This window comes from Lacerta agilis, chromosome 2 (genome assembly GCF_009819535.1).
Source record: "Lacerta agilis isolate rLacAgi1 chromosome 2, rLacAgi1.pri, whole genome shotgun sequence".
In the NCBI taxonomy this organism is placed as follows: Eukaryota; Metazoa; Chordata; class Lepidosauria; order Squamata; family Lacertidae; genus Lacerta; species Lacerta agilis.
In genome coordinates this window covers 7,842,805-7,869,293 of record NC_046313.1, presented here as the reverse complement: position 1 = coordinate 7,869,293, position 26,489 = coordinate 7,842,805, and the positions used below count along the sequence as shown (strand labels likewise).

Here is a 26,489-nt window from a genome sequence, read left to right as displayed (position 1 = left end):
AGGCCTGAACAAGTTGTGACCTACCAGAGTTAAGCACAGCCCACATGCAGAGTATATTAACCCAATGCGGGCTGTTAAACCTCCCAGGTTTTTTGCTGCCCGCCAGAGCAAGGTAGCCTGGCCAAGCACTACTCTAAAACTCCTTCTAAGCCTGTATGGGACGCAGGAGGCACTGTGGGTTAAACCACAGAGCCTAGGGCTTGCTGATCAGAAGGTCGGCGGTTCGAATCCCCGCGACAGGGTGAGCTCCCGTTGCTCGGTGCCAGCTCCTGCCCACCTAGCAGTTCGAAAGCACGTCAAAAGTGCAAGTAGATAAATAGGTACCGCTCCGGCGGGAAGGTAAACGGCATTTCTGTGCGCTGCTCTGGTTCACCAGAAGCGGCTTTGTCATGCTGGTCACATGACCTGGAAGCTGCATGCCGGCTCCCTCGGCCAGTAATGCGAGATGAGCGCCGCAATCCCAGAGTCGGACACGACTAGACCTAATGGTCAGGGTTCCCTTTACCTTTACCTTAAGCCCGTATGGTGGCTGCTGAGGTTTCTGCAGACTTTTCCCAACTGTTTTCAACCCTATCTTTGCCATCTTATGGACTATCAGCTTGTTTGGTTTGCTTTCAGACCATATTCACAGGATTCTGAATTCAAGACCAAATAGCAGCTTCAACATTGTGAAATTTCAGAATGCACGGTATTCTGCCCCAAATCCAAGTTTGTCCTGAAACCGTTTCTCCTTGTTTACACCCCGGGGGCAGCTGCTGAGAGGAGGATGTTGTTGCTCTATACAAAAAAATGTTCACACCTGGGCTAGAGATGAACCAGGAACAAACCGTGTGAAGCTGATTTAAGTACAATGCATCAAACAGTAGTATCTTATAACCAAGTACATCATGTGAACATATATTTAAAACCCAGTCCGGGGAATGCAGTGAATGAATGCACAGTGCAGGACAGTGTGAGCACAGCCTTCCTGTTTTCCATAATCATAAAAATTATCTCCCAAAGGAAACGCAAAGATGGGCAAAAAAAAAAACCAAGTATGAACTAAGGAATGATCTCCAAAGACCTTACTCAGCATGTGCTTTGTATTATACAGAATTGCAGCTAATCGTGCCATAATTTCCTTTATAAAAAAATTGCAAATTGAGAAAATATGCTAAAATGCAAACCCACCATATATCAAAATGAATGCAACCTTTTTGAAAGAATAAAATATATATATAACCCTGTTGGATGGTGTCATCAGCTGATTCAGCCCTCCTTGGAAATGCAATACACCAGAGAAAGGAGAAATATGTGAAATAATTAAATAAATAAATAACAGCTGCAAATCCTTCCGTACATTTCCTTTCTGGCCATTCAAACTGTGTCCAAACTGATCATTTCCTTTGCAACCTATTTTTAACAAGAGTAACGAAAAATACAATGTAACACCAGACAGGAAATGGATTCCAGAGCGCCCTTAGCAAGGAATTATTATTCCACAAGTGAGGTTAGCAGAGCGGCCTGGTGTATATATATATAAAAAGGAGTGAGTTTCTCAGAAACAGCTCCTTTATATAGGCATGGAGACCTAGCTCAGGGTCTCCCAAACATCTGATAGCAGAGACATTTCCTCTGCTGTCCCAGATATACCAGAATTCCGCCCCCTTGGAAAAAGCCGCACACCATGGATCAGTGTTTGGAGTTCACAGAATCCCTCCATTGCAATGTTAGAAACTCAGATACAGAAGCAGGCGTCTTTTAATTTCCCTTACTCCCAAAGAAGCCCAGGGCAGCAAACAACAAGCAATAAAAACACATTAAGCTTAGTTAGTAGAGCATGAGACACTTAATCTCAGAGTTGTGGGTTCGAGTCCCATATTGGGCAAAAGATTCCTGTATTGCAAGGGGTTGGACTAAATGACTCTCATGGTCCCATCCAACTCTGCAGTTCTATGAAATTTTAATACAGATACAGTCTGGGAAAGATTTGTTCAAATTATCAGTAAATCAGTAAACAGCTACGTAAACAGTCTCTAAGCGACTTATAAAACATTAAACAGAGTGTAAAATCAGAAGGGGGGGGGATCCCAGTACATGACAATAAAACCATATAAAAATCCACAGAGCAGGCACACTAAAACAGAAGCAGAAAAATACAACAGCCAGTAGTCAAAATGACTCAATAAAGCTAACTATGAACCCACAATAAATAAAGCCTTGGCCTGGCAAACTCCTTTTATTAAGAAAAATAAAATGACAAAGCGAAAATAAGGGACTGAAATGCCTGGCCTTTAGCATAGCTACATTGTTTTGTTTTTTTAAGGCTTTCCTTTGCAACCTATGTATTGCTTTAATGATACATGTATACCGCTTGCTCACTTGAGAGTGCGGCCAATGGAAGCTGCCCTTCCCTATACTCCCATTTTGCTCTTTAAAATGGGCCCCACATCTCTTGCTTTATAGGGGTCAGATCTGGGTGCAGACAAACAGGTCAGCCTAAATCATGCTTGGCCTCAGGATACCAAACTTTGGGCCTGTGCTTGCGCTCAGTCTTTTCCCTGCTCAAATAATGCGCTCTACGTGGGGCTACAACTAATCCAGAATGCGGCAGCTAGACTGGTGACTGGGGGCGGCCACCGGGACCACATAACACCGGTCCTGAGAGGTCTACATTGGCTCCCAGTACGTTTCCGAGCACAATTCAAAGTGTTGGTGCTGACCTTTAAAGCCCTAAACGGCCTCGGTCCAGTATACCTGAAGGAGCGTCTCCACCCTCATCGTTCTGCCCGGACACTGAGATCCAGCGCCGAGGGCCTTCTGGCGGTTCCCTCGCTGCGAGAAGCCAAGTTACAGGGAACCAGGCAGAGGGCCTTCTCGGTAGTGGCGCCCGCCCTGTGGAACGCCCTCCCACCAGATGCCAAAAGGAAAAAACAACTACCAGACTTTTAGGAGACATCTGAAGGCAGCCCTGTTTAGGGAAGCTTGTAATATCTGAAGGACTGTTGTATTTTAATATTTTGTTGGAAGCCGCCCAGAGTGGCTAGGGAAACCCAGCCAGATGGGCAGGGAGTAAATAAATTATTATTATTATTATTATTATTATTATTATTATTATAAAACAAAAATCTCTCCCTCCCCATCCCTCCACACCAAGCTGCATTTTGACCTGCAGGATTGACAGGAGGGGAAAATGTTATTAGGAATTCTATATAGTTCGTTTGCACCATCAACGGGGGAAGGGAGGGAGTAAGCAACATGCTGAGGGTGATTTTTTATTAATTATTATTATTATTATTATTATTATTATGCAATATTATTAATTGATTGTACTTCAATCAATTTTATTGTTTATAGCCAATGGCCATTACAATAAAAAGCATTTAGATAGTACATTTCATTTCAAGAAGAGATACCAAGGCTGTTCTCAAGCAAATAAATGTTTCATTTATTTGTCCTGAGAAACCGACTCTTACAACAACATTCTGGAGGGGAAAGGATTGAGCAACCTCTCCCCCCACATATCTACTGCAGGTTGCATCTGGATATTTTCTTATTCTTTTTAAAAAATAAAAATAAAAAAGAACATTATCACTGGGGCGGTGGGGAGGTAAGAGAATAAGGAAAGCAAACAGTAATACTTGTAGTTAGTTTCAGCCAAAGCCTCCAGCCTCTTCACTTAAAAGACATGAGGGAAAACAGGCAGGCATTTTTCATCTCACTTGCCCAGCAAGTTAAACCAGTTCTGGGTGTCTCTGGCAACTCGAGCAGCGGCCTTAAGATGAATAAATATTCTATTACATTCCTATCCCATCCTTCCTCTATGAAGCAGAGAAGAAAAGGGCTGTTTTCGCCACCATTTTATCCTCAAATCCTAGAGGTTAGGGGAGGGGTCCGCAAACTAAGGGCCAGGGGCTGGATGCGGCCCAATCGCCTTCTAAATCCGGCCCGCGGACGGTCCGGGAATCAGTGTTTTTTAAATGAGTAGAATGCGTGCTTTTATTGCATCTCTGGGGCATAGGAATTTGTTCATTTTTTTTTTCAAAATATAGTCTGGCCCCCCACAAGGTCTGAGGGACAGTGGACCGGCCCCCTGCTGAAAAAGTTTGCTGGCTCCTGGGTTAGGGCGACAGACAGCAACCGGACCCATCACCCCCGCTGTAATCTTCAGAGTCTGGGCTGGGCAGAGATTGACAAGCACTTGGCTTGTAAATTTTATCAAAAAAATTTTATCAAAATTTGTAAATTTTATCAAAAGTTATTTAAGGGACTGCACAGTACTTTCAACACATTACGCAAACACTGTGTTTAAGCTTTGGTTCTTCCACACAGGATTCCTTTTCCTCCCTCTGTGCAGCCATGTGTCCCACTGCTGTCACAAAATTTCTAGCTCCAGGACACAAGGCGGAACAGTTGCTCACCAGCTGCCTCTTGCCACATCAGCCCACGCTACAGGGGAAGGTCTTCCCATTCACTGGGTTCATCTGTCCACCTTCTGAATTTTAGCCTGCCTCGGGTTACGTAATATCACGCAAAATAATCCGTTACCCAATATTGGAGTAAGCTTGGTCACCAGAAGTTGGAGATCCAAATTCTGCGACATCTTGTTACATTGGTGTGTAAACCCCTGGAGGATCATTAATCATGTGTTGAACGGAATACAAATGTCTGCCATCAAGGAAGTGTCTCTGTCACAGGAATTCCACATTTCACACACACACACACACACACACACACACACACACACACACAAATCAGCATCCCCATTAAGAGTACTATGTATATCAGGATTGGAGGACCTGTGGCCCTCCAGATGTTGATGGACTACAACTCCTATCCCCGCTGACCACTGGGCCATGTTGGCTGGGGCTGATGGGAGTTGGTGCCAGACAGTGTCCCACTGTCTCCAGAAGAATTAACTGAACTGGAACCAGTAGTCCATCCATAGGGGGGACTAGCAACCTTACAGGGGGGTTCTAATGTATTCTGGCTGGCTGTGTTTGAACGGCTGTGTTTGGATGATCAAAGCTCAGCTTAACAATGAGATACGAATGAGGCTTTTGCCCCCATGAGCAGCCTATGGTGGAAGATGTAATTAAACCAGGATGCATCCAATTATCCTCAGTTTCCTGTTCCATCCAAACCAGGAAACCATGGTTACCAGTTTCAGAATGTGCCAGGATCCCGAAACACGAAGCAACGGTTAATTAGGGACTCCTGTGTTCATGCAAACTGCAAAAGAAGATGTGAAGGGGCCATGTGCACAGTCTAACCGTTTGTTCTTAAGCCAAGATATATTCGTCTGAAACAGGGCACTGTGAAGATTTCCAGCATCACAGCAAAGAAACAACAAAACCCAGAAATACATTCAGAATTACAACCAACACCTCGCTTCTCTCCAACCTTTACTGCCTGCGCATAATGTCTTTTATTTTTAAACAGCCAGTGCTGGCCAATCATGGTCATTCTTAAGCTACTAAGGCAGCTCCGGGGTTGGTTTGTTTTCCCCTGCAGGTTTCAGGGAAGCAGAATCTTCATGATAATCAACATTATTCATAAGAAGCTTCATTATTCTGTAATAATGGAAAGGGGAGTTTCTCCCCCCCATCCCATTGTCACACAGCTTCAAACACAGCATCACCCTGTTGAAGTGGCCAGGGTTTGTTTTGCTGGTTGAAAGCTAGTGAGGTTGTCAGGTGGGTCTTGCTAACCTGTCTACAGGTGATGGATAACAGGGACATTTCTGTAGTGCTTTTAAAACTATCTTAGCCCTGAATGTCAACATCAAAAAACTATCTTAGCCCTGAAGCTCAACATCAATAAAACTAAGATCATGGCCACTGGTCCCATCACCTCCTGGCAAATAGAAGGGGAAGAAATGGAGGTAGTGAGAGATTTTACTTTCTTGGGCTCCATGATCACTGCAGATGGTGACAGCAGCCACGAAATTAAAAGACGCCTGCTTCTTGGGAGGAAAGCAATGACAAACCTAGACAGCATCTTAAAAAGCAGGGACATCACCTTGCCGACAAAGGTCCGTATAGTTAAAGCTATGGTTTTCCCAGTAGTAATGTATGGAAGTGGGAGCTGGACCATAAAGAAGACTGATCGCCGAAGAATTGATGCTTTTGAATTATGGTGCTGGAGGAGACTCTTGAGAGTCCCATGGACTGCAAAAAGATCAGACTTATGCATCCTTAAAGAAATCAGCCCTGAGTGCTCACTGGAAGGGCAGATCCTGAAGCTGAGGCTCCAGTACTTTGGCCACCTCATGAGAAGAGAAGACTCCCTGGAAAAGACTCTGATGTTGGGAAAGATGGAGGGCACAAGGAGAAGGGGACAACAGAGGATGAGATGGTTGGACAGTGTTCTCGAAGCGACTGGCATGAGTTTGGCCAAGCTGTGGGAGACAGTGAAAGATAGGCGTGCCTGGCATGCTCTGGTCCATGGGGTCACGAAGAGTCGGACACGACTGAACGACAACAACAAAGCCCTGAATGTAAGGTTTTTTTTTTAATGAAATGTATGCCACTCTTTACCATTAAACATCAACACTGTAGGGAAATAGGGACATCCTGCTTTGCAGAAAAGTGCAAAATCAAATGATCACGCATGAGGAACATAAATGGAATATGTGCTTCTTACACATGTTCTGCTTGTGGATTTTCCACTTGCGGCCACTGTGAGAACAGGCTGTTGAACTAGATGGCCTTTGCTCCAATGTTCTCAAGCAGCATATTGTTAGTACAATCGTACCTTGGTTTTCAAACAGCCTAGTTCTCGAATGTTTTGGCTCCCGAACGTCGCAAACCCGGAAGGGAGTGTTCCGGTTTTCGGACGACTTTCGGAAGCCGAACGTCCGGCACGGCTTCCAGTTGGCTGCAGGAGCTTCCTGCAGCCAATCGGAAGCAGCGCTTTGGTTTCCGAACATTTTGGATGGTATGACTGTAGTTAAGATATTAGTTCTAGGGTGGAATTCAACATAGTGTTAAGTGGGGGTATGCATGCAAGGAACAAGGCTTGCTCCTGGAATGGGCCTTCCACCACCACCCACCCCTCCCTCTGTGCAACCCCTAAATCTGGTGGGGTAGGATTTCCTCTAACCCTTCAGTGTAGATGTGAAGAGGGCATGAAAAGGAGCGGGCATGGAAAGCAGACCTTGTTCTGGACACACAACAATTTGCTTGAATCCCACCGCTAAGTTCAGAGACTGAGCGAGACCAGCCACAGTGGCACCCTTGAAGCTTCTCCTGTGCCTTGACTCCCGCAGCCTAACACAGTAAAGCACATTTGCCCCCCCCCCCGGTGTGCTACTAGTTTCACAGGCGTGCAAGACTGGGCAGCAGTCAGGCTTTATTTATTCCTTGGCACAACAGCTTCTGAGCAATGAGGACTTTTCGTAACAGCAGCCTTAAAAGCGCTCCACCGTTCGTAAGGCATCGTTAATTTCTGTGCACGCTGGGAACTCGCTAAGGACACAGAATAATTACGTCACTGTTTGCCGTGAGCACAGCAAGGGGGAGGGGAATTCAAACGAGCCGGCAGCGAATATGTAGAAGCATGCCCATCAAAGACACAGACATTTTTCAAATTCTTAGGCACCAGAAACCTATTTTTAGGCAGACAAGCTATCGTGCACCTGGGACTTTGCAAGCTTTAGACCACAGCCCTAAATTTGTCCGCTAAAGTTGTATTAAGTTACAAGAATATAAATCCACTTGCACTTCAGGAGGGGGACACAGAGAGAGGAAGAGAGAGATGGAAGCGTCTACAGAGCACAAACTTACAGTAGTAACTTCCAGGGGTTTCGCCGTATCACATCTTTTGCAGAAACGAAACAAATAACCTATTGACCCCTTATGGGTTAACAGATTTATTACAATATAAAGCTGGAACAGGGGGTCACTTCATTCAGCGCATGAAGCATTATTCTCACCTGGCGAGTGTGTACACTGCAAATATATTTATTTGTTTATAAGAGGTATTTATACATTGACAGTTCATACAACACAACCAAGTGGTGTGCAGCAATTATGTGTGCAACACAAAACAATTGCCTGATCAAAAGCATATTTGGGGTTTTCAAGACATGCCTGAAAATGGAACGCAAGGAGGGCACCTCCCAAATCTCTGCTGGAAGATTGTTCCATTGCCTATAGAAGATATAGATACACACAGATATAGAGGGTGGCAAGACAGTCATTAACAATCCTACGCGAAGCTCAAATATGTACAAGATATTGTGTGGACATCTTGGTATTGGGAGTTCAGTGCTAGAGGGTACGTCCTACCTAGGGCAGGCATGGCCAAACTTGGCCCTCCAGATGTTTTGGGACTACAACTCCCATCGCAGGACCAGTGGTCAGGGATGATGGGAATTGTAGTCCCAAAACATCCGGAGGGCCAAGTTTGGCCACGCCTGTGGACCTAGGGTCTAGCAATGTTCTCAAACTTGGGTCCCCAGCTGTTGTCAAACTCCCATCAGCTCTGACTGCTGGTCCTCCTGGCTACGGATGATGGGAGCTGTAGTCCAACAAGACCTGGAGATCCAAGTTTGAGAAACACTGGCAGGGCAAGCTCCCTCCTGTGCAAGTTGTGACACTTCATATGAGGGCTGTGACCCTGTGGCGGGGGGAGGCAGGGTCTTTAAATGGCAGGTTGACCACTTCAGGGACATCTAAGGCACTTCCTTTAAATAAATCAAGTCTCAAGTCGAGGGATAGGGGAGCTTTTTTAGGTCAGGGACCAAATTCCCTTCTGTTCAACTTTCTAGGGTCTGAGTTCCAGTGGCGGGCAGGGCATGAGGGGAAAGTGGGTGGAGCAATGGGTGCAAATTTTATGCTTCATATTGTAGGCTAGTTTCTATGCATATACCTATAGCCCTCTCTCTCTATCCCCCTACTCTTGGGATATAAAAGAGGAGAGGAAACCTGATGAAAGTATTTATCTAGGGTTGCCATACAGACATAATCAGAATACTGAAGTTGGAAGCAGTGTCTGGGCAGAAATCAGCTAAACGCCTGGGGAAATCCAGATGTATGGCAACTGACATTGTCAATGTCGTTTTTGCCGATTTTCATTAAAATTAGCTTTTAAATGTCATGCTTTTTTAGCCATTCTCCTGAAGAAGCTCAACAACTTTGGGCAAAACTATATTAAAAAAAAGCTCACAACTTTTCTGTACGGATTTTCAATTTTTGAAATATGGCAACGCTCATTCATCCAACTGCAAACCCCAACCCCACCTCCCAGCCAATGAATGCAAAGACACTGAGGAGATTGACAAGAACTCAGCAGCCCAGTTTTACTGAATGAATGCTCCTTGTGGTGCAGCGCTATATTGTGTGTGTTTTAGGGGCATGTGCAGAATTCAGCGGGACTCGCTGAACATTAGACGCTCCAAACTCCCTGCGGGGATGGGCTTTGGGCAGGGTTACAATGCGTGCGCTCCCTGCTTCTCACTGCCTTACGATCAGGGGCGTAGCAAGGGGGGGCGGGCCACCCCGGTTTCCATAATGGAGGGGGTGACAAATTATCAAGGAACAATTTTTTTGGGGGGGGGATTTTTTTTTAATTTCTTTTTTGAAAATGCCTGCTCCTGCTCCGAAGGTCTTATCTTACTATACTAGGGATTATATAGCTATATATGAAATTTCATGCATATCGGTTAATATCTTGACCCTCCTCCACCAAAATAGCTGTTCACTTGGCTGTTTTCCTATGTCATGAAGGCTGATATTTCAGTTCAGAGAACACTTTACTGTTCCCAACCCTAACCCTGTGGAAAGCCATCTAATTAGACTTCAATTTGATTCTGAGATTTTTTTAGGAGGTAATTTAATTACTGTTTGATTTTATACCAGTGTTATGTATCTGATGTTAGCCACCTTGAGCCCAACTTCGGCCAGGGAGGGTGGGATTTTAAAAAAAGTTTTTTATTATTATTACTTGTTATTATTCCTTTGTAAGAAAATATGAAATAACGTAAAACCATTTTTGCGGGGGGGGGGGAATCAATGGGGGGATTGACAAGAAATTTTCCGCACCGGGTACCACCTGACCTTCCCATGCCTGGGTGGGGGGGTGACAAAAAATTTTTTGCCCCCGGGTACCAATTTACCTTGCTACGCCCCTGCTTACGATTCCTGGCGAGGGGCTTTTGAAAGTCAAACTTCACTTGAAACGTGAACAGGGTGGAGGTGAAATAACTGGAGCCGCAACCAAAGAAGCTGTAAGGTGTAGCAATCTTCAAGTTGACATTTCTCCCCTCCCTCACCCAACTGGCTTGTCAGGCAACACGACAAGCTACCAAGTGGAGAGAACTACAAACTTTGGTAATAATTAGGGTTGAATCTGTGTTGCTGCTACCAACCGATGATAACATCTGTTCTCTCTACTCTCCTTTCCACAGGATGCAAAGCAAAACTCTCTTCTAGACAGGCTGGGGGTGGGGAGGGAAAGGAGAAATGGATACGTACAACCCAGACAAACTCTTCCCCACCCCCCAACGTCTAGGCTTTGATATCCAATGCTTTGGCACCCGGCCAGCAGAGTCCTGCATGTACGCATGGAATCCTAGGCATAACATTTTTATGTCGTTGGATATTCCTAAGGAAATTTGATTGTATTGGAACTGATGTTTTAAATCCAGAAGCGTGGATAAAGTAGTTTGTTTTAAAGTCTTTTATTTTAAAAAAAAATCAAGTAAAGCTGTAGAGTTGCGTTTCCCAAACTTGGGTCTATGGTTTCCCTCATCCCTGATCACTGGTCCTGCTAGCTAAGGATGATGGGAGTCGTAGTCCAAAAACAACTGGAGAGCCAAGTTAAGTCTATCAAAAGCTACAACTGATGAGAGTTAAAGTCCCCAAACCCTTCGCAAACTACAGTTCCCAGGATTCTTTGGGGCAGGGTGGAGTGGGGTGACCTGAATGTTTAAAGTGGCATGGTACTGCCATGGTGTGGACGGGGTCTTATATGGACCAGAGCTTACAGGGTTCCCTGCCGGGGGGGGGGGGGCTGGAAGGAAGGAAAAGCTCAGGAATACTTTCAGCACCACTCATAGAATCATAGAGTTGGAAGAGACCACAAGGGCCATCCAGTCCAACCCCCTGCCAAGCAGGAAACACCATCAAAGCATTCCTGACACATGGCTGTCAAGCCTCCGCTTAAAGACCTCCAAAGAAGGAGACTCCACCACACTCCTTGGCAGCAAATTCCACTGTCAGGAAGTTCTTCCTAATGTTTAGGTGGAATCTTCTTTCTTGTAGTTTGAATCCATTGCCCCGTGTCCGCTTCTCTGGAGCAGCAGAAAACAACCTTTCACCCTCCTCTATATGACATCCTTTGATATATTTGAACATGGCTATCATATCACCCCTTAACCTTCTCTTCTCCAGGCTAAACATACCCATGCCGGGATGGAGGGAGGACAGGAGGACTTCCTTGGATCCTTTGGGGCCTTCCTCAGAACAGAGAATGGGGTGAGGGGTATCGCTGGGGAAATTTTTGCCTCTGAGAACAAGAAAAGCTTTAGGCAGATGGTGGGTGGGGAAACCTGCCATTTCCTGGAAGGAAGGAGCCACACACAAGAATACCAGTGCTGCTCACTATGTCTTGGTGCAAGGCTCACAACAAAAGCACTCTGTGTGTTTATCACATAGATGTGAAACACCATCAGTAATTTGCTTCATATGTGTGGGGGGGGGCAGCTGATCCACAAGATTGGACCCCATATCACTTAATTTCTGGTTTTATATTATTTTACTGTTTTTATGTTGATTTCTACAACATTTACATTACACACACACACACACACACACACACACACAATCAATAAATACACAGAGAAACAAAATATAGCTTTTCTGGTTACCAAGTTGCAGGGTGTGTTTTGAGTCATATTTTTCAACCAGCAATGCAACTATCTCTCTCTCTCTCTCTCTCTCTCTCTCTCTCTATCTATCTATCTATCTCCGCCTCTCCCAGAGGACAACAGGCAACATTTTGGGAAGGTCTTCCTTGACTCCTCCCCCACCCAGGGCTTGGCTTTTCATATACAGTGGTACCTCTTGGTTACGTACTTAATTCATTCCGGAGGTCCGTTCTTAACCTGAAACTGTTCTTAACCTGAAGCACCACTTTAGCTAATGGGGCCTCCCGCTGCCGCCGTGCTGCCAGAGCACGATTTCTGTTCTTATCCTGAAGCAAAGTTCTTAACCCGAAGCGTTATTTCTGGATTAGCGGAGTCTGTAACCTGAAGCGTATGTAACCCGAGGTACCGCTGTATTGTCAAGACTTATGTTGCTGTCCTAGTTACAGGTAGGTAGCCGTGTTGGTCTGCCATAGTCAAAACAAAATAAAATAAAATAATTCCTTCCAGCAGCACCTTAGAGACCAACTAAGTTTGTTCTTGGTATGAGCTTTCGTGTGCATGCAGAATAGCTGTCCTATTTCCTTTCAGAATACCTGTCCTATTTCCTTTCCATTATGGGTGGCAGTTTCCTCTAAGCCCAGAGGAATATATGATGCTCTCCCATATGCACCCTCCCCCTCCCCATTTTCGGTTTTCCACCTTTGCTCAGGCCTTGCTTTGATGGTGTTTCCTGCTTGGCAGGGGCCCTTGTGGTCTCTTCCAACTCTATGATTCTATGATTCTAAGCCCTGCCGACCTGTATTACCAGTCCTGGGACGTGTGTACTTTAATAACAGAGGCACCTCTGAGTAGATTTCCATCACTGCCAGCTGACTGCAGCCTGCCCGCACTCACCTAGGGTAAGAGGTAACAGCTTGCGGGTCAAAATCTGTTTGTTTGCATACGTACATGCTTGATGCCTGCTCTTTTTAGAGACCAACCCACAGAGCTAGTGGCAAAAATCATCGTGCAGGCACCTAGGGGTGTGAGATTTACACACAGGGAGACACACACACATACTTTCACTGTATGGTCCCAGTCCCAGACTCTGCAAGAGGAGGCTCAGATTGGCATTAGTATATAGGAATAAGGAATAAGGAATAATTTATTATTGGCCAAGTACATTTCCCAACATACTTGGAATTTGCTTCGGCTGCATTGCAATGTAAACATACAAACACTGTTCCTCTCACAATACAAAGAAGCAAAGAAACCTCACCCATAATTGACCTCCCCTTCAGCTACACAACTACAAATTTAACAATTTAATGGCACAAGGGGAAAAACTGTTCCTGTGCCTGGCCGATTTTGTATATGAAGTCCTTTTAGCGACGTCCAGATGGAAGTAAATCAAGCAGATGATGACCGGGATGTAAAGGATCTGCTACAATTCTCTCTGCTCTCTTCCTAGTAGCATAGATTGTCTCTATTGTAGGCAAGCTATAGGTGCGGGAACCTGTGGCCTCCATATCCCATCAGCTTCCGCCAGCATGGTCCATGGTGGGGCATGATAGCTGGACTCTGGACGCACCCAGAGCACATCCAGATGGCTACCTGGAGATGGAGTAAGCATGCCTAAGGAGGTATATATGAGTGTGAACAATGCTTGTCCACTGTATTGCCTGAGTAGAATCATAGAGTTGGAAGAGACCACAAGGGCCATCCAGTCCAACCCCCTGCCAAGCAGGAAACACCATCAAAGCATTCCTGACAGATGGCTGTCAAGCCTCTGCTTAAAGATCTCCAAAGAAGGAGACTCCACCACACTCCTTGGCAGCAAATTCCACTGTCGAACAGCTCTTACTGTCAGTATTTATGCATTTCTTTAAAATGGGAGGTGGGGAGGAAGAAAGCACGAAGGGGAGGGTCATGCAAGCATTCGTATTCAATCCTATCCTTTAACCCACCTTTCAGTTTTAATATTGTGAGATACCTGCAACCCTATTCAAGATAACAGCCTCAATTCCCACCCCCACAACATTGGAAGTTACAGGGGAGGGCTTTGTTTACAGTGGTACCGCAGGTTACAGACGCTTCAGGTTACAGACGCTTCAGGTTACAGACTCCGCTAACCCAGAAATAACACGTCAGGTTAAGAACTTTGCTTCAGGATAAGAACAGAAATTGTGCTCTGGCGGCGCATTGGCAGCGGGAGGCCCCATTAGCTAAAGTGGTGCTTCAGGTTAAGAACAGTTTCAGGTTAAGAACGGACCTCCGGAACGAATTAAGTTCTGAACCCGAGGTACCACTGCATTCCTTTAAAAATAAATTAAAAATGCAGCTAGACTTTTGCATTCGGTTACATGGATTTCAAGGAAAGCCTTGCAGCCTAGAGTTTCGAGAACCACGAGACTAAACTGATTTGATCCTAAACGGTCCAAGAGAAATGACAGACTATGGGAGGGGAATCTCTATGCAGATCGTAGCAGTAGCAATAACCAATCTCAACGGCCCAAATAGCAGATCCTGATCGTGGGAACATTTCCCACCCCCAGTTTGAGACTCCGGGAGCCTCTCGCCTGTGTGTCAATGAACCAGTGACCTTCCTGAACTCTTAAGGATCCAGGAAGAAGGCCTTTCGTGCTATCTGTGCTGCATCTACATTTCATACCCATTTGCTTCTCGTACACAAAATCACTTCTTTATTTTCATTTCCCCTTTCCAGCCAGCTTCTTCCTGAAATCCAAGGTGTGAAGGTATTGTGTGAAATACAACACAATAAGTTCATAATCATAATAATAATAATAATGCAATTGAGGGATGGAATCAGTTAATCAATTTTCTTCACATAATAGGGAAATCAAACCTGTTTGATCCCTAACCCAGCCATTCAGAGCTAAGTTCAGCCAAGGAACCATTCTGGGCTGACCTTTCCTAGACCTCGAAGGGAAGGGAGCAGCGACTGAGAACAATGATCTATGAATTCCTTTCCCCCATCTTATCTTGCTGGACATCCGTTATTCAATAGCTGAGAACTGTCAACATTACATTTTCTTTATCATTCTTCCTCACCACCCAAAAGCCCTGGATAAATATTCCCCAGCTCCTTCAGGATAACTACTAGATCCTGCCAGCACAAACTCTCCTTGTTTTTTTTTTTTTAAAAAAAACTCCCTGTTGACACGAAACTCAAGCTTTCTTCTGTGCCTTTTTTTGTAAATGTGAAATCCATAAGAAGGCAGTCCTGTATTGAAAAGAGCAGCTCTTCCTTTCTCTAAAACGGCTGGCGAGGACCCAAAACCAAACCGGGGCACATTCCCACGATAAAGAGATTATAGCAAACCACTCAAAAAATCCTTGCGTGTTGCTGGACGAGCCAGTAAAAGTGACTTGCATTCTCGGCGCCACCCACAGAGACTGCACACATACACAGAGAGACACCTCATCATTATCTATAGCCTCCATTTAAATGCATTGGCTATAAAAAAGACCAGAAACCAGAACCAGTAAATACCTCTAATTTTGCTTATTAGTTTTACAAGAGTAAATCTCTGACACCTGGAGAAAGCTAGACTGGAGTCACTATACACCTGGAGAAAGCTGGTGCCTAAACGCTCTGACCCCACGGGGCCCCTTCTCTGTTTTGCCTCTCGTTTATCCGCAAGAGAAATCCATATCCAAGTTAGTTCTCTCCTCTCCTGGGCGACTGCCATCACAGCCTCCATTTTCCTTAACAGGGACAAGCCAAAAAAGCCTGGGAAATGGGACAGAGCTGAGATGTGCAAGGAGAAAAACCGAACCCCTTTCAGGCATCAACAGGAAGCAAAGAAAGACAAACAGAGAGACTTAGAATTTTTCCCCTCAATGTTTTTCTTAAGTAACCAACCGTTAGCACTGTCTTGTTCGTTAATTTAATATGTTTTTTTTAAGTGCTTTTCAGACAAACTCCACCAAGCAGTTTATAGAAAATGAAAAATAATACGCATGAATTAAAAACAGGTAACGCAAACAGCAAATAAAAGCTGCAGGGAAAGCTTTTCAAAACTCCAGCTTTGTTCACCCCTCTTATACACAGCTTAATCCTGTGTAAGTTTACTCAAGACCTACTGAGTTTAGTGGGACTTGCTCCCAAGTATGCAGACATAGGATTATTGCAGCCTAAATCCTCAAAACCAGGCACTTTCGCTTCTCTAAACAGGTGGTCGCTCAAGCTGAATGCTAAGCTCTCAAGTGGTCCAAAAGAGGACATAAAGCTTACCAAAGATACCAGCAACCCTACTTTCCCCCAAATCAACACACTCCATAGAACTAAACTAAGGGCCTGGGATAGCTCAGTCGGCAGAGCATGAGACTCCCAATCTCAGGGTCGTGGGTTCGAGCCCCATGTTGGGCAAATGATTCCAGCATTGCAGGGGGAGTCTTGTGGTCCCTTCCCACTCTACAACTCTATGATTCTATAAAGGATGGCACTCATTAAATCTCAATACATTAGAAAACAGACCCACAGCAACCTCTGCAGCCTTCCAGATGGCTGAAATTTAGATCCGGCGAGTATCTGTCAAGACCACGGACACTTCACGGGGTTCACATACAGACACAAACAGGACCAGCACAAGAAGAAGAAAAAACACAAGCAGTAAATGACAAAAATTCAGGAGCCAAGGAATTCATGCCCAAATGAGGTCCAAGAACTCCTGGGGTAAAAACGGGCGTTCCACAACCTCTTTTAGAAAATCCGGTGTGTCTCTCCCCACCTTACCAAGAGTCAAAGAGAGATGAAGAGAAAAAATATGCCATTTACATTGTCCAGAAGTAAATAAATAAATAAAATGCCATTTAATAAAATGCAAAATAAAATGCAAATAAATAAAAATATGCCATTTACATTGTCCAGAAGTAAATAAATAAATAAATAACCACACCAAAAAACACCCCCCCCAAAAAAACAGTATTATTTGTTTATTGTTATTACTGTACTTCTATTATTTTGCAAGCAGATCTGTCCAGGAGCATTCAGGGCAACAAACAAACCTACAGATATGGCAAGGGAACGTTAGCATTGCTTTAAGACTGTGACCCCACGCGCACTGATTTGGGAGTAAGTCCCATAGGATGTTCTTGCAAGTAAAAAGCATGCATTATTAGGGTCGGGTTGCCCAGCAGCATCAAGTCAGATGCACCCAACAGAGGACAGCGTCCATTGCCGCCCTCCCCCTTTATACCCCACCCTGTGATGCTTAGCCCTTTGCAATAGGAATTCTAGAGGGCCCCTTCTGTCAAGAACATAAGGGGAGGGGAAGCTGCCGGCCAATAGCGGAGAAGCAAAGGCTGGACAGCAAACATCAGCTGAATAAACACAGGCAGAAATAAAAGAGGTGGGGGGGGAGAGAGAGAGAGGAGAGAGAGAGAGAGGTTTGTGGCAAAGGAAAAATGCCAGCGCTTCCAATCAGGTCTTGGGAGGCACCTCCAAGGAGGAAACTGGTTTTAAAAACACACACACACACCCCAAACAAGCCATCTTTTAAAAATATGAAACACAGTGCATTTTCACCACTGAGGAAAATGCCAAGGAGAGCTGATTAAAAGGTGCAGTCAGTACTATGGAGAAGAAACTGCAAGAAGCAGACCGGTTTCCTTGACACACTAAACCCAAATCTGTCAACCTCAAACGCCCTTAATAGTACTGCCACTCGACTCCCTGCGGATCCTACGCATAGGGAGGTTTGGAAAAGATGCGTGGAATATCCAGACACAGAACTACGTCCATTTTCGAGGACTCTAGTCCGTAAGATTTTTTAAAAAACAACATGTTGGGGGGGGGGTGTTGTGTTTGGAGGGGGGGTTGCCTGGTGAAGAACTTCGCTTTCACTCGACTCCAGATTAAAGGGCGGCTATCCGACAGGTCGTCGGGAATCATGCCTATAGATGGGCATTTAAAATTTCCGACTTGAAGGGTGGGGGAAAAGAAATTTAAGACACGCTTCACATTCTGATCGGTTCGGAAGCAAAATGAGGGATTCGCGTGTCTTACGCACGCGCGCAAAATAGAGCGCGCACGGGGGGGGGAGGAGAGGTCGTATGAAAAACAAACGCTGGGATGGCTCTTGCCACATAACTGGGATTTTTTGGGGGGAGGAGGGAAAATCCCCCAAATCCCAGCCTCTCAAGAACAGGCATGGGGTGGGGTGGAGTGGGTTGAGGCGGCGATTCAGAGCAACAAAAACAAGCACCCCTCCCTCGCCTTTTCGCACCCACCCCGCTGTGGGAAGCCAGCACCGGAAGAAAGCACCCTACTTTCTCCCAAGGCCCCCCCCCCATTTTTTTAAAAAAACAACAAACCTAGCGAGGAAGGGTGGGGTGAGGAGAGATCTAATTTTGGGGGCGACGACATCTCTGCCAAAAGGGCTATAGATTTAGAAGATATATTAGATGGGGAAATGACAGCCAGTGGAGAGCCACATGGATCGTCCGTATAAAAATGGGGAAAAGCGTCGTGTAAGATGAGAGGTTTCCCCAGGAACTGGGGTGAGAATGGGTGTTTGTGGCGGGGGTGGGGGAGAATATGATGTGAGTGTTTTCAGGGCGCGTGCACCCCCCCCTCGCGCGCGCCTTCTTCCTCCCCCGCCAGGGTTCAAGGGATCTCCCTGCCCTGCACAGATCGAGAGCAGAGCGCGCGCAAAACACACACACACAAAAAAAAAACAACAACTCGCCGGCTGTTTTCGCCGCCCCGCCGAAAGGAAAAGCGAAAATCAACAAACTTTCCAAGTCCCGCCGTTCCCTTACCTTGTTTCGAAAGCACCAAGGCTTCGTCCCTCTGCACTTGGGTGATGATGGACCGGCTTTCCATCTAACAATCCCACAGACCCTGGGGATCCTTCGGTTGGGAGGAGGAGGAGGAGGAGGAGGAAGGAGGAGGAGGAGGGGGGTGGAAAGGAGGGAAATGTCCAGGGAGGAGGAGGAGGAGGAGGAACGGGGTGGGGTGGGGTGGGGGGAGCGCAACGGAGCACGATGTCGCCCACTCCCTCCTCAGTTGCAAAACCCCGGAGGAAGCCGCGCGCGAAGGCAGCGACGCAAATGCTCCTCAGATCGGGTCCAACATGGAGAATCCAGGGCTGAAGCGAGGGAGGGAGGAAGGAGAGGAAGAAAGGGGGGGGGACCACTCACACTCTAACACAAACACACACACGAGAGAGAGAGAGAGAGGAAATGGGACACAGGCGGTTTCCAGTCCCCCCGCCTCCTCCTTCCTCCAGATAAACAACCTTTTGCAGCTCGCCTCCTGCCTGACAGCTCCCCGGAACCGGGTGGAATGGGGCGGCGGGGGAGGGCAAAGGGGCGCAGGTGCGGGGGAGCCCCGCTCGCTGTTGCAACGTTCGGAAGCTTTTGTTATTTTGTTGCCAGTCCGGGGGCTTCTCCACGAAGAGAGAGAGAGCAGCCTTGAAACCGCTCCGGCCTCGCGATTGGTCCGGCGGCGCGACGGGGCGGGGGTGGGGGAGAAGGGGTGGGCGGCGCCAGAAACTCTACTATGCGGTGTTTACCTAACAAACATTCCAGCTGCCGGAGGGAAAGGGAAGGGCAGCCGAGGCCGCGCCTCCTCGGGGGTGGGCTTGAAGGCCGGAGGGAGGGAAGGAAGGAAGGAAGGAGGGAGGGAGGCTTCGTAGAGGCCGCCGCTCCGTGCGCTTTGCTCTTTTTTTCAGGCCGGGCTGCAATGCCCTCCTAAAAATTAAGAGCTGGACACTAGAGCAAAGGAGCGTTGCAGCGCTCCAGGGAAATCAATGCATCTATTTATCGGCCGTGCAGACAGAGCAATAAAAGATGAGCAAGTTCTTTCCTGTCAATCAAGAGCAGTAAATTTATCAAATTTATTTTTTTTAAAAAAAACTAGGAAGCGAGCCCCGCCCTTGGTGAGCGCCCCCGAATACTCAGCGCAAGCTGCATGGGCGGGACCCTTTCCAAAGTTTTCAAATACTATAATGAGAGCGCGATCTTGCCTAAAGTGAGCGGGGGGGGGGGAAGTGGCTCAGGTGAGTAAACAGGAGCCTGTTAAAGAAATGGGAAGTCTTTCTGTACTACCGCCAACCTCCCCTCCGGCCGGCCTCCAAACGCAAAGCCATGATCACTAGGACCAGTTAAGACCGCGCAAAACAAACAGGACTTTCCTAGAAAAGAATTGGGTGTGGAAGAGGAAGTGCATTTCTTTCCAGGCAAAGACTGGTGACTTCATATAGATCCGGCCCTAGTTGTTGTTTCCAACAGAGTCCACTTGTTACATGCATTTAATCCTAATTCTAAATATTTCCCTTCTTTCTACGTGGCCCAAACATGACATCATGTACCGTGCATGTAAACTTCTTGTATCTATGCTTTTGCCTTCTGTGAAATGGTTCCCCCAGACCCAAATGGAAAATATATCACTGAAAAACTCTGACTGGGGATGGGGGGGAGAGAGAGATGGGGAGGTAAGAGATTGTGTTTGAGGAACCTGTGTGATCTTTCCCCAAGCAGAGCATTCTCCTTTCCTCAACTAGAAACACAGGAAAGAAAAACACAGCAAGGTGCCCTGTATTCAAGTCTGACACCAGCAGCCAGTTCACCAATCGCCTCCCTTCTCTCACACCAGTTTACATTATTGCAAACGCCGCCACCACAATGACCAGCAAACACGGGTTTCAGCATTTGGGTCACAACCAAAATGCAAAGTCATGGGTTGGATATTAAAATTTGGGTTCCCCAACAAATTCCAGAATTCATATTTGTACCAATAAATTAAGTTGTGGCTGCAATCCTTTACACCCTTGTTGTTTAGTCGTTTAGTCGTTTCTGACTCTTTGTGACCCCATGGACCAGAGCACGCCAGGCACTCCTGTCTTCCACTGCCTCCCGCAGTTTGGTCAAACTCACATTAGTAGCTTCGAGAACACTGTCCAACCATCTCGTCCTCTGTCATCCCCTTCTCCTTGTGTCCTCCATCTTTCCCAACATCAGGGTCTTTTCCAGGGAGTCTTCTCATAAGGTGGCCAAAGTATCGGAGCCTCAGCTTCAGGATCTGTCCTTCCAGTGAGCACTCAGGGCCGATTTCCTTAAGAATGGATAGGTTTGATCTTCTTGCAGTCCATGGGTGCTTCTCCAGCACCAGAATTCAAAAGCATCAATTCTTTGGCGATCAGTCTTCTTTATGATCCAGCTCTCACTTCCATACATCACTACTGGGAAAACCATAGCTTTAACTATATGGACATTTGTCGGTAAGGTGATGTCTCTGCTTTTTAAGATGCTGTCTAGGTTTGTCATCAATTTTCTCCCAAGAAGCAGGCGTCTTTTAATTTCATGACTGCTGTCACCATCTGCAGTGATCATGGAGCCCAAGACAGTAAAATGCCTCCATTTCTTCCCCTTCTATTTGCCAGGAGGTGATGGGACCAGTGGCCATGATCTGAGTTTTTTTGATGTTGAGCTTCAGACCATAATTTGCGCTCTCCTCTTTCACCCTCATTAAGAGGTTCTTTAATTCCTCCTCACTTTCTGCCATCGAAGTTGTGTCATCTGCATATCTGAGGTTGTTGGTATTTCTTCTGGCAATCTTAATTCCTGTTTGGGATTCATCCAGTCCAGCCTTTCACCCTTTACACGCTTACCTTGGAGTAAAATATTGCTGTCTTTGCATAGATCCTGACTCAATTTGCTGTCTCATCATTCCAGTTATTTCAAATCAGCAACTATATTGCCTGCAATGCAGAATGTTATCTCCATCACACCTTCCACCCATTCCATAGCTGATTCACCTCCTCCGTTAGCCGTGGAGGAAAACGGAAGCCCGGCTTGCTTCAGCAGATGGGAGAGATGAGGAAACAACATGGCTGGGGAGGAACGGGGACCGAGGAACTGCTGCAGCCTCTCCATCCTGCTACTTTTTATTACCATTCCTTATTGAACTTATTAGTTGCTTTTTTACCATTGTTGTCCCTCAAAATGACAACAATAAATAAATAACACATACGTTATAAACAGCATAAAACACAACATGGCAAAATCTGAAATACATTTATATTTTTAAAAGGCAGGATTAAAATATCCCACACACTGAAGGAGTCCGGAGATAATTAAAAGCCAAAGGCCTGGTGGGAAATAAATAATGTCAGGGACAGTAGAGCCTCCCAGAGGAGAGCATTCCGCAGTGTTGTAGTTGTTCAGTCGTTCAGTCGTGTCCGACTCTTCGTGACCCCACGCCTATCCTTCACTGCCTCTCGCAGTTTGGCCAAACTCATGTTAGTAGCTTCGAGAACACTGTCCAACCATCTCATCCTCTGTTGTCCCCTTCTCCTTGTGCCCTCCATCTTTCCCAACACCAGGGTCTTTTCTAGGGAGTCTTCTCTTCTCCAGACCTTCTGTGAAGGGGGCACACATGGTTTGGGTTGGTTCCTATGGGAAGAGAAGAAGACGAAGAGTTTGGATTTGATATCCCGCTTTTCACTACCCGAAGGAGTCTCAAAGCGGCTAACATTCTCCTTTCCCTTCCTCCCCCACAACAAACACTCTGTGAGGTGAGTGGGGCTGAGAGACTTCAGAGAAGTGTGACTGGCCCAAGGTCACCCAGCAGCTGCATGTGGAGGAGCGGAGACGCGAACCCAGTTCCCCAGATTACGAGTCTACCACTCTTAACCACTACACCACACTGGCTCTCAGTGGTCCCTGAGGTCGTCTACTTTGGCGATCAATTGTAGCTGAGTAAGATTGTCTTCCATGAAAACTGTCTTAACAGTGAATCCGTAAGTGACTCTGGAGGCCTGAGCCACATAAAACCAGCACTTGGAATTGGGCCTGGAAGCTCATTGGTAGCCAATGGAGTTGTGCCAGGATTTGTGTTATGTGCTTAGACCGTCTTGCCCTGGTGAGCAATCTGCCTGGCAAATTCTGCACCAGCTGCAGTTTCCAAACCATCTTTGAAGGCAGCCCCACATATAATGCATTGCAGTAATCTAATGCACCTAGAAACCCAAATGTTTCTGTCAAGCAATGGAAGTGAGAGCTTGACCATAAAGAAGGCTGATCGCCGAAGAATTAATGCTTTTGAATTATGGTGCTGGAGGAGACTCTTGAGAGTCTCATGGACTGCGAGAAGATCAAACCTATCCATTCTGAAGGAAATCAGCCCTGAGTGCTCACTGGAAGGACAGATTCTGAAGCTGAGGCTCCAATACTTTGGCCACCTCATGAGAAGATAAGACTCCCTGGAAAAGACCCTGATGTTGGGAAAGATGGAGGGCACAAGAAGAAGGGGACGACAGAGGACGAGATGGTTGGACAGTGTTCTTGAAGCTACCAACATGAGTCTGACCAAACTGCGGGAGGCAGTGGAAGACAGGAGTGCCTGGCGTGCTCTGGTAAATGGGGTCACAAAGAGTCGGACATGACTAAACAACTAAACAACAACAACACAGGGACGCCGGTAAATTTGCTTCATGTGTACCTGCTGACCTCCCCAATCCTAGCTCCTGAGAATCAACCCTGCGCCCACCTGCACCATCCTAAGCCTTTTCTGATTGTGTTTCTTGGACCAAAGAATCCTGGGAACTGTAGTTTGTTAAGGGTGTGCAAGAGTTGTTAGGAGACCCCTGTTCCCTCCCTCCTAGAGTGATTTAACAACCAATCCTTCTTCATAGGGAACTCTGGGAATTGTTACTCATATCCTAAAAAAGCTTGTGTGTCCTGAATTTTACTTCCAGAAATGCGGCCAGCCTAGGCACACACCTCATGTACATTTTGGTACACAGGCTGGGAGCCTCAATGACGCCCCTCTGGAGGCTTCACCTGGGGCAAAAAAACCCTGCCCCCCCCCCCATTTGCTTCGGCAACAAGTCTTGGGAGTGTGACAAGACTGACATTGTAAGTATAATGTAACACTGGCTGTTAAATGGTAGCATATAAGATACTTCATGTTGTGGTTTTGTTTTATTTTATTTTTAATGGCGGCTTTTAATTTTTGGCTGTTCTGGACTCTCATGAGGGGGAAGGGCAAAATGGCATATTATTATTATTATTATTATTATTATTAGCAATCCAATTGAATGACATGGTGAAACATATACATAGATTTACATGCCAGTACAAGTTCAGCGGGTGGCGCAGTGGGTTAAACCACAGAGCCTAGGGGCTTGCCAATCAGAAGGTCGGCGGTTCAAATCCCCACGACGGGGTGAGCTCCGGTTGCTCGGTCCCAGCTCCTGCCAACCTAGCAGTTCGAAAGCACGAAGTGCAAGTAGATAAATAGGTACCGCTCCAGTGGGAAGGTAAACGCCGTTTATGTGCGCTGCTCTGGTTTGCCAGAAGCGGCTTAGTCATGTTGGCCACACGACCCGAAAGCTGTACACCGGCTCCCTCAGCCAATAAAGCGAGATGAGCGCCGCAATCCCAGAGTCGGACACGACTGGAGCTAATGGTCAGGGGTCCCTTTACCCTTTACCTTTTTACAAGTTCAGTGGAGGTGTACCACTAGGTCTTTTTCTTTGTGATCTTGGATTATTAAAGAGTGGATTATAAGGGGGGTGATTTCTTTGTGGGCAAAAATGTCTTTCCGTATTCCATGCAAAAGAGCATTTGAATGGCTTTCACCAGGAATGATGTGTCGGTTTTCTCTCCTTCTGCATCTAAACCAGACTTCTGCTTATCATGCAAGATTTTACTTCTCGTTGCCCCAGCAGAAATCCCGTAAAACTTCCCTGAGTCCATAAAAGAAGCAGGGAGGGTTTTAAAGGAAGAACTATTGATGTAAGCTTCACAGTTCAAGTTAAAGTTTTTTGGGGGGGAGTTAACATTTAGAAGGGAGGGGGATGCAAGTCCAACTAAAGCAGGAGCACACTCACAAGTTCACTGTTTTTCTCTAGCTGATTTAACCTAGAACATAACCCCTGCTTTCTGTACTGACGGATGCATTTTGGAACCACCGCTCTCTATGAAAATATACGCGCAGTTTGTGGAAACAGAATGTTGGTTGCAAAGTATGCTTAAGGGCTAAGGTTTCCTAATGTGCGCCATGTAAACCAAGAAAATACATAAACACACTGACCAGCTAAAAGCCTTCTATGGACCCCTGGGGAGGGGGGGGAAAGGGTTGTCAGTTGCTCTTTGGACAAAGTACAAGGGTGAGCTTCCCTCTTTTGCAACTGGATAAAGTGAGACAGAAGGAGTCTAGGCAGAAAGAGGAGTGGGAGTACTTTAGGGGTCAAGGAGGCAGCGGGGAGGAGGAGGAGGAGATACAGAAGTGATCCGTTTGGCTCCATACTGCGCGTCATTCTTCTCCAGATGGCAGGGACAAGCCCATCTGTGTCCCCCGGGGTCAGGCAGGCCAGTCCCTCCGCTCTAGCTATGTAACTGTTCTTGACAAAGGGGTCAAAGGGCATAGGGAAATGGAGGCTGTTTCCAAACTGGAAGAGCCATTGTTTCCTTCAGCCCAGTGGCCAATCTCAGACAATGGCAGCACCAGATGCACTAGCTAGAGAAAGTTGCAAAAACGACAGGTAGATATGGTAATCTTACTCTCTTTCATAATACCACCCTAAAATAAAATTAAAAAGTATCAATAGACTGAGTTTAGCATCAGAACGGGGGTGAGGTGCTTTTTTAAGCGATGCTGCCACAATCTGGATTAAAAAACACACAAAACACCCAGATGTGCACAGCATTATAATCAGTGGTCTCCTAGTTTCAGTATTTTTCTTCTTCTCTCTCATATTTTTCTGCTTCTAACAATATGCTTGTTGCCATTTTGTTGTTGTTGTTGTTGTTGTTTAGTCATTTAGTTGTGTCCAACTCTTCATGACCCCATGGACCAGAGCACGCCAGGCACTCCTGTCTTCCACTGCCTCCCGCAGTTTGGACAAACTCATGTTGGTAGCTTCAAGAACACTGTCCAACCATCTCGTCCTCTGTCGTCCCCTTCTCCTTGCGCCCTCCATCTTTCCCAACATCAGGGTCTTTTCCATTCAAAAGCATCAATTCTTCGGCGATCAGCCTTCTTTATGGTCCAGCTCTCACTTCCATACATCACTACTGGGAAAACCATAGCTTTAACTATATGGACCTTTGTCGGCAAGGTGATGTCTCTGCTTTTTAAGATGCTGTCTAGGTTTGTCATTGCTTTTCTCCCAAGATGCAGACGTCTTTTAATTTCGTGACTGCTGTCACCATCTGCAGTGATCATGGAACCCAAGGAAGTAAAATCTCTGATTAATTCCTGAGTGCACATGTTTAAAATCTGATTTAAATCCCTGAGTAGAAATGTTTAAATAAATGTGAATGGCTGCTGCTCCTTCTTACTGGGAAGAGGTCATGTCCTATGGTGAGAGATTCCCTCCCCCCCAAGTAGCTCTGGCATTAAGCTTGGCTACCAATGGCACAACCATAATTGGGGAGCATACATGCATGCAATATGTCTTTGAGCACAGGACAAACCTCTCCCCATCCATTCAAATGCAGTCCTGGCCTCTCCATATAATGCTTGTCTTGGTGCTAGTTATGAATAAATATGCACCCCCTCAAGAGCTGAAATAAATCGCAGAAGACATCTGATTCTAGTTACTTGTTTCCTAGAGAAAAACACTATTTTTTTTTTGCAGATATTTATATCTATATTTGGGTACTTTCAGTTCTCCAGCTCCTG

General features: G+C 46.1%; 1 protein-coding gene and 1 non-coding gene across 3 annotated transcripts in view; one reads left to right on the top strand and one right to left on the bottom strand.

The window, feature by feature from the left end:
• Positions 1–18,749, bottom strand: part of CTDSP2 (CTD small phosphatase 2) — a 64,058-nt gene extending 45,309 nt beyond the window's left edge. For both annotated transcript variants that reach the window (XM_033138461.1, XM_033138462.1), the window contains exon 1: positions 18,617–18,749. In XM_033138461.1, coding sequence (XP_032994352.1) covers positions 18,617–18,680 — 64 coding nt within the window. In that variant the 5' untranslated portion in view covers positions 18,681–18,749. The remainder of the gene's footprint in view (positions 1–18,616) is intronic.
• TRNAG-CCC lies at positions 16,150–16,223 on the top strand. The gene has a single exon. It is a non-coding gene; the product is annotated as a tRNA-Gly (tRNA).
• Positions 18,750–26,489: the final 7,740 nt, after the last annotated feature.